Here is an 8,799-nt window from a genome sequence, read left to right on the forward strand (position 1 = left end):
TTATTCTTTTAATGTAATTTATTTAATTATCAATAGTAGAGGTATTTTGGATAATTCAATTTGAAATTCATTCATTTCTAAATTTTAAATTAATCCAACCAAACAATATAATATTTTTTATCCATTTTTACGCATTTGATATTTGCATCTAAACAATAAAATGAGAATAGACATTCCATTCCATTCCCACTTTCATTCCATTTTGGTAACATAAAAAAAAAAAATAAAAAGGTTGATGCTAAATGATTAATGAAAAATCTGTATTTACAAAAAATAGACATATATAATCAAGGTGTTAAGTTCTTTCTCTCATCTCTTATTAATTTGATTATAATGTCGCAAAGTATTCACCTAGAGCTAGCCTATATATATATATATTATGGTCTTATCATTATTTTACATAATCTTTTTAGTTTTTTATCTAAAAAGTTTAGAAAATAGTTTTGATTATTATTGTTAACATATTATTTATATTTACATTTCTTAAACGCGCTTATTACTTGTACTTGGTCCACGGGATCCGGAAGGAATTCAGAAAATTGTTAAGTCGTCTCTCCTAATTTACTCTACTAAATTCAAATATAAGAGAATCATCAAGTCCAAAATGGAGGGTCCCTGTTGACTAAAGAAGCACTTGTTTTTGAAAAAGGGAACAAAAAAAAGTGTTTCCTAATTAATAACTAATTTATTAGAGAGTAAAAAACGTTGGCGGACTCAATATGGAAGTCTTCGGTGGGCATGCAAAGTAGAAGTATTATTAATTATGTGGCGCATCTCTATTACCTCAGCATCTGCGTGAAGCTTCTCTCCATTGATTTCGTGAATAAACTTATAAAAGACATCTCTATGTTCTCTTTATCAATGCATATCTTCTTCTTCAAGAACACCATGGCTAACCCTACTACTTTTCTTAGTCTTGTTGTTTTTGTGGTAGTGTGGTTGTTGGGGAGTAATAATCGTATGATTAAACTGTGTCACTTGAGAGAGAGTCCAAAATGGAGGGTGTCCACAAAATTCAAATATAAGAGAATCGTTTAGTCCAAAATGGAGGGTCCCGCTATTGACCTTGTTTTGAAAACCGGAACAAAAAAACAATGTTTCCTAATTAATAACTAATTTAATAGAGAGTAAAAAGAGTTGGTGGACTCAATATGGAAGTCTCTGGTGGTCATGCATAGTAGTAGTAGTATTAATTATGTGGGGCATCTCTATTACCTCACCATCTGCTTGAAGCTTCTCTCCATTGATTTCGTGAATAAACTTATAAAAGACATCTCTATGTTCTCTTTATCATTGCATATCTTCTTCTTCAAGAACACCATGGCTAACCCTACTACTTTTCTTAGTCTTCTTGTTTTTGTGGTAGTGTGGTTGTTGGGAATGCACTTCTCACCTTCAAGCAAGGTCTCAAAGATCCTTCTGGTAGACTTTCTTCTTGGAAGGGTGATGATTGCTGTCGATGGAGTGGCGTCCGATGCAACAACATATCAAGACACGTCGTGAAGCTCCACCTCAGAAATCCAATTTCAGTTCCCATAATCAAGGATTTTGCCTTACTGTGGGGAGATGGAGCTATTGATTCAATGGAGTACGATCAACAGATGGCCTACGAATCACTTTACACAAGCTCGCGTTTGGGAGGTAAGATAAGTTCTTCTTTGCTTCACTTGACATATTTGAATTCTTTGGACCTGAGCTCCAATGATTTTAAAGGAATTCGAATTCCTAAATTCTTGGGTATGCTGAAGAACTTGAGATATCTGAATCTCTCTTCTTCGTTGTTTTTCGGAGAGATTCCACCTCATCTCGGAAACCTATCCAGCCTAATTTATCTTGATCTCAGTCGTAATTCAGTTGTCTCTGGAAATTTGAAATGGCTCTCACGCCTCTCTTCTTTGAAATACCTTAACTTGGGAGAAGTGGAAGTCAGTGACACTAATTGGCTGCAATCAATTAATATGCTTCCTAACCTTGTGGAGTTACACTTGTCTGGTTGTTATCTACCGAGCCTTCCACTCTCACTCCCATTTGTTAACTCAACTTTGCTTTCAGTCCTTGATATCTCTGGTGGTCTTGGGCTTTACTCAATGCCAAATTGGTTGTTCAATCTCACGAGCCTCACAGAATTTTATCTCAGTGATAATTTCTTTGGGGATCCCATTCCGAGCGAATTCGTGAAGTTGAAGTCTTTGGAATCCCTTGATTTGTCTTATAATAACTTTAAAGGTCAACTACCAATATTTTTGGGAAATCTTTGCAAGCTTAAAGTTCTAGACCTTTCTGACAACAATTTCACGGGTGAGGTGGTTGAGTTTTTTGGTGGGTTCTTGGGCTGTCCAACCAATAGCCTAGTGTCACTAAATTTAGAGTACAACTCTTTAGAAGGTGAACTACCCAAGTCAATAGGAATGCTTAAGAATCTTCAACATCTCTACCTCTTCAATAACTCTTTCTCGGGTTCGTAGCCAAAATCGATTGGAAATTTGTCGTCGTTACTAGAATTGGACCTCTCATTCAACAGGATGAATGGAACCATTCCCGAGAGCTTTGGACAACTCTCAAAACTCATACGCCTAAATCTCAATGAAAATTCGTGGGAAGGTGTTGTAACAGAAGCCCACCTGATGAATCTCAAGAGTCTAGAATATTTGAAAATTTTCACAGCGGACAAAGTCATGCCGTTGGTTTTCAATGTGACACACGAATGGGTACCCCCTTTCAAGCTCAAATATCTTAAATTAAAAAATTTCCTAGTGGGCCCTAGGTTTTCAATGTGGCTTCAAGTTCAAAGTGAACTCACTTATGTGTCCCTTGGAAATGTTGGAGTTGCAGACACCATACCCGAGGAATGGTTTTCGAAGATATCTCATCGACTCACCTATTTGGATCTGTCTAACAACCGGATCAAAGGGAGGCTCCCATACCATTTAGAATCTCCAAAATTGTTGTGGATTGACTTGAGTAATAACAGTTTTCATGGTTATCTCCCATTATGGTCCACCAATGCATCCATTTTTTTGCTTGAAAACAACTTATTTTCAGGGCCGATTCCATCAAATATTGGTGAATTGATGCCACAATTGGAATATTTGTATCTACATGAGAATCATCTCAATGGTACAATTCCATCATCAATATGTACATTAGAGAATTTGCAATTTCTTTCCCTTCGGACCAATCAACTATTTGGGGAGCTCCCTCAGTGTTGGAATAAATTGCAAAAGTTATTCTCCTTAGATGTGTCCAACAATAGTCTTTCAGGTAAAATTCCGAACTCAATTGGTTCCCTAAGTTCTCTTGTTTTATTATTGTTGAGTAGCAACAATCTAGATGGGGAAATTCCTCCATCCTTGTGGAACTGCACAATGATGACGACCGTTGATCTTGGAGGAAATAATTTGTCGGGAAAATTACCATCATGGATAGGAGGAAATGGCATTGCATTAAAAATTCTACGGCTACGATCTAATTCATTCAATGGGAACATTCCTCGACAATGGTGCAATCTAAAAGAACTTCATGTCCTAGATCTTGCACACAACAATCTTTCGGGGGCCATTCCCAGTTGCTTGAAAAATTTGACAGCTCTAGTTTATGGTAGCAACAGTTCAGCAAACTTCACCAATGAGAAGCAAATAATTGTGGTGGCCAAAGGACGTGAACTCAAATACGGTTGGACTATTCAATTCATAAATAATATTGATCTTTCAGCGAATAAGCTAGTTGGTGAAATTCCTAAAGAGATCACAAGCCTCACTGCACTTAATACCTTATATTTTTCAATGAATTGTCTGTTTGGACACATTCCGGACAACATTGGAAATTTGCGATGGTTGGAAACTTTAGTTGTTTCAAGCAACAATCTCTCGGGACCGATTCCTCAAAGTTTGTCGTCATTAACATCTTTGGCTCATTTGAACCTCTCTCACAACAACTTGATAGGAAAAATACCTTCTGGATATCAGCTTCAAACACTCGACGATCCATCCATTTATGAAGGTAACCCTTTACTTTGTGGACTCCCTCTTCGAACCAAGTGCCAAGGTGATGATGCATCTAATGCTCTTCCTGCTGGCAATGACGATGATGATGAAAATGAAGTTGAAATGGTATGGTTCTATGGAAGCATGGGGCTTGGATTTGTGGTAGGATTTTGGGTTTTTTTTGGTACCTTATTGATAAAGAAGTCGTGGAGGCATGCTTATATTCAATTCTTGGAGAACATGATCGAAAGGATAGCTCTTATGATTGAATTGAGTGTGGCTCGTTTGCAAAGAAGATGGGATCAGTGAAAATTTAATCTTGTTGATATCGAGGTGGTCTGTAATCTGGAGTACGTATTTGTTTCAAGACAATTATGGTAACTCAGGGTGTATCGAAGAATATGCATGTGTGTTTAGGCACAGGCAAGTTCCAAGCTATGTGATGTATTTGCAATGTCATTTAATTTTTTCTCTTGCTTTTTCTATTATGGAGATCGTGTGTAAGCGTGTGTGCAATGATATATTATCATGTATAATTCCAATACATTACAATTTCCATTATTGCCACCCCACCCCCAATGGCCATGGTGTGTTCTAATTTACAAATCTTTGTCACAATACTTAAATGAAACTGAATAGAAATAGATATCAATTTTTTCCTCGAAAATAGGAAAATAGAAAGTTGAGCTTTGTAAGAGCATCTCCAACAATATGTTAAAATACTTTTTTGTGTAAAATATAAACTGTCACCTATGATGTGTAAAATTTTTCCATCTCTAGTAGTCTTTTAATATACATTGCCACATCACCAATGTGTAAAAGGGTGTATTTTACATAACCTTTTTATACTGCCAGATCAATATATTTCCTTTCTCATCTCTCTTTTTCATTTCATTAAAGAATCAACCATATATTAAGTAAGTTTGTAAAAGTTATGTTGGGTTGACTAGTAATTATTGGCAGATATATTTTTACACAAAAGGTATAAAACAACAGTTGGAACTCAAATTAAATAATTCAAATTTTTTGTATAAATCCATCATGACACATTAGATTTACACAAAAAAAAATATATACACAACGGTTGGAGATATTCTAACACACATGCACCAAAAAACCCTTTTCAATGATTCAGTTGAGGAACACACCCATATCTTTATAGAGGCTTCCAACACCCGACCTCCTCTTTGAAAAAGAGGGCTTGTGTGATACCCCTAATTTCGGAACACGGGTTGATTAAATCCGCGCACAAAATTAAGGGATATCAAAACAATTAAACCATATATATATATATATATACATATACATATATATACCTCATTCCATAATAAATTATTAATTAATTATATTATGCAAATAAATACAACTAAATAATGTAGTAGCATTAAGGCCCTCAAACACCTAAAATACCTCTTTTACTGAGTGATTTCAACATTAACATGCTGGAAATCAATTCTGGAACATCAACGGACTCCATAGTAACTTCTCGGGACCTCAAACACATCTGCACACGCCCCTACGCTTCGCCACACGCGCCTAGACATGATGTACGCGCTTCCACTCCTTAGCAAACGCGTCCACGCGCCTATTGTACTCGCGGCGTTTGATGGCTTGATCCTATTGGCCATCCCTGTGTGTTTTGGTGCGCTTGGCTGCACCAAATTATTTTAATGATGACTAGACATCTATGGTCCAGATCTAATGCGCACATAAAATCCCTAGAACCGCGACACACCGTATCATCCTACACCCATCAACTCCACCCAACAGCCCAGATCAGTGATTGCAACCCCTTCCCATGCTCACACCCCCACTGAATCATTCCATCATCCATCATCTTCATCCACGGCAGCTTCCGCACCCTCACTCCATGCGCCGCACCACACTGAATCCTCCTCTGATTATCAAGACCATCCTAAGGTCTTGATTTTGAGCACACTGTAACGCACCCCTTATTGGAGGGGCCAAATCCAAATTCCCCAGCGTTATATATATAAACAGTATATATACTATATATATATAATGTAATTTTCCAAACAATTAATAGAAAAATCAATCTAATTAATTCCAAAAAAATATAAAAAAATACCAGAAAATATAGAAACCCTAATTAATCCTCTTGGGTCACAAATTCACTTATATATTGATTTTAAAATATATATACAACACATAATATATATCAATTAAAAATCCAAAAATTCCAAACAATCAATTACAATAATTTATTCTTTTAATTAATCCGATCTAACCATAATTTTTAAACAAATAAATTTAATCTTAACATTGATACTCAAGGTGAAATCCTTATGAGTTCTAAGAGGAAAGTTAAAAAGAACTCGCCTGAAGGTTTCGAAACGAAACCGACGCTTCAAATTTTGATTGTCTCTTCTAAATCTGACATTCTCTTTCTCTGATCTGGTTTCCTCTTTGTTAGCCTTCTCCTCTTCTCTCTCTCTCTCTTATTTTTCTAACGTGTAAACTTTTAACCTTAAACCTTATGTGTATATTTATACACATTAAAATACAAATCCTATTCCAGCTATGACTATTAAATAAAATAGTAATTTTTAAATAATATATATATATAAACATATATTATATATATAAACATATTATATATATATATATATATATATATATATATATATATATATCAATGGTTAATTATGAAAGGTGTATATATATATATATAAAAGGAATAATTACATTGACCTCAGGTTTTGTTAATATACATTGACCTCCTCTCGTATTTGTCAAATAACACTGACCTCCCCTGCCAGAGCTTTTAGGTGAATGGTGTTAACGGTTCTATGAAATTACTTTTCTAGCCTTATTATATCTATATAGTCTTTATTACAAACACAATGAAAAGACAAAAAGCTCCTCTCTTTCACGTTTCTTTCTCTTCTCAGGAAACCCATTTCCAATTCCTTAATTTCCAAACACCCCCATTTATTTCTCTCTAATTTTCTTCCATACCCCATTTTCCATGGAAAAAGAACTCCAAGAATCCGAGGTGATTTTCCCGGAAAATGCAGAAACCAATAGCAACTTCTCAGTTCACTATTCGAATTCACGTGAACTGAGTAAGAACAAGCCGAATAGAAAGAAGAAGAAGAAGAAAATGAATTCAGTTCGGGTGAATATCCCCCAGACTTTTTGTGGAAATTCGTGGTTTCGGTGCGTGGAATCGGGCATCTTCCACGACCAGTTAATTCCACCTCACCTGATCCTCGGCCGGAGAATCGGCGCAGAAATGGCTTTCTCAGTTTACAAGGGAAATGGGAGGACTCAGAAAGGAAGGGGCTTGAGCGAAATGAGGAATTCAATTATGAGATGACTGGTTTCCTCGAAACGTGACACCAATAATTTGTTTGGTAATGGACACACAAACCAGCAAAGGAAAAGAAAATGTAACCAAAACAAAATTGGAATTTGAAATTAATGTTTTTTTTTTGGATGAACATATTTAGCTGTATATAATTATATGTATAGTTGTATTTTATTTTTATTTATTTATTCTTTTTCTTTTTTTTTTGTTTTAAATTTATAGTTTTGTTAATTGTTATTGTGGTGCAGCTTAATACAGGTTGGTGTTTTTGGGTACCATGTGTTATTGCTTACACTCTGTTTCTTCATATTCTGTTTGGATTCACAACATAATCAGCATGAACAGCTGGTTGCTAACTCATGTAATCACAAGCAACCATCTCACATTATTAATTTGAATTTTGACTTCTGCAAAACTGCACAGGAAATTTAGCACACATATACAGAATGAGAGAGATCAGAACAATTAGACATCAACTATTATTACCAATGCAAAAAATCTAGCACCAAGCTTACATACCAGTAATCTAGACTTCAACATTGACTTGGCCAACCTTGGTGCCGGAGTTTATGGAGGTTTTCCATCATCGGAAAATGTTCTCTGAGTTGTTCTCACTGATTTTGGTGATACGCTTTTAGGTTTTACTGCCACCGACATCAATGGAGACTTCTAGACAGTTCGCCGTCGTCGTGGGTGTGATTCAACAGGAACTGCAAGTTTGCAAGCTTAACCACCGGTAAGACGTTTTCCTTGCTGACTATCAGAGTTTTTGCGCGTCGTTCCTTGCCAAGCTAGCACTCACCGCCGTTCAGAGCACCGCAGTCCTCCAAACTTGCCGCATCTTCACCGCCGCTAGTCTTTGGTGCTCGCTCATGAGGAAGAGAGTGCAGAGAGAAAAATAGTGGAGAGAGAATCTGAGAGAGAGGAAAAATCCTTATGGGCTATTTTAGGTATTTCAATGGCTTTATTTACTTGGCTTTAGGGGTAGAATGGGAATTTGAAATTTAAAAATTGCTGACATCATCCTTTTATGTTAGTAAATTGTTTTCCGTTAAGGGAAGGAGGTCCATGTTAGCAGCATACATACCTCAAGGGAGGTCGATGTTATTTGACAAATAAGAGGGGATGTCAGTGTATATTGACAAAACTTTAGGGAAGGTCAGTGCAATTATCTCTATTTATAATTATACAAAAATGATCATTTTAAATAATTAAATATCATGGGCTTTTATTAATTAACCCAACAAGGCTTCATCTAAGCCCAAGACCACATCCATTGTTCCCACTCCTCTTAAGCCCAATTCAATTAAAATAAAACAATTAAATTAAATCTAATAATTACAAATAATTAACAAACAATTCACATAAGCATAAATACACACAATTCAAATAAACAATTTAATCAAAGCATTTCACAAAGCAAAACCCTATATCAATTCAATAAATAAAATTACAAAATATAATCTAATTAAAATAAGATAATTA

The 8,799-nt window shown here is 35.6% G+C and overlaps 3 protein-coding genes across 3 annotated transcripts; all 3 read left to right on the top strand.

Moving 5' to 3' along the window:
• The first annotated feature begins 1,170 nt into the window (after nt 1-1,170).
• LOC132276490 (receptor-like protein EIX2) lies at nt 1,171-4,562 on the top strand. Its single transcript, XM_059777929.1, has 2 exons — nt 1,171-1,280; nt 1,367-4,562. The coding sequence occupies exons 1-2, from the start codon at nt 1,171-1,173 to the stop codon at nt 2,463-2,465; spliced, it is 1,209 nt and encodes a 402-aa protein (XP_059633912.1). The 3' UTR covers nt 2,466-4,562.
• Nucleotides 2,523-4,292, top strand: LOC132276499 (receptor-like protein EIX2). Its single transcript, XM_059777940.1, has one exon. It carries the CDS (start codon nt 2,523-2,525, stop codon nt 4,290-4,292), a length of 1,770 nt encoding a protein of 589 aa, XP_059633923.1.
• A 2,410-nt stretch (nt 4,563-6,972) lies between the features above and the next one.
• Nucleotides 6,973-7,323, top strand: LOC132276506 (protein S40-1-like). The gene has a single exon (XM_059777955.1). The coding sequence runs from the start codon at nt 6,973-6,975 to the stop codon at nt 7,321-7,323; it is 351 nt and encodes a 116-aa protein (XP_059633938.1).
• The last annotated feature ends 1,476 nt before the right edge of the window (nt 7,324-8,799 follow it).

This window comes from Cornus florida, unplaced genomic scaffold, assembly GCF_030987335.1.
Source record: "Cornus florida cultivar Cherokee Brave unplaced genomic scaffold, ASM3098733v1 CherokeeBrave_3.0.0_Hap2_Chr01, whole genome shotgun sequence".
Lineage (NCBI taxonomy): Eukaryota > Viridiplantae > Streptophyta > Magnoliopsida > Cornales > Cornaceae > Cornus > Cornus florida.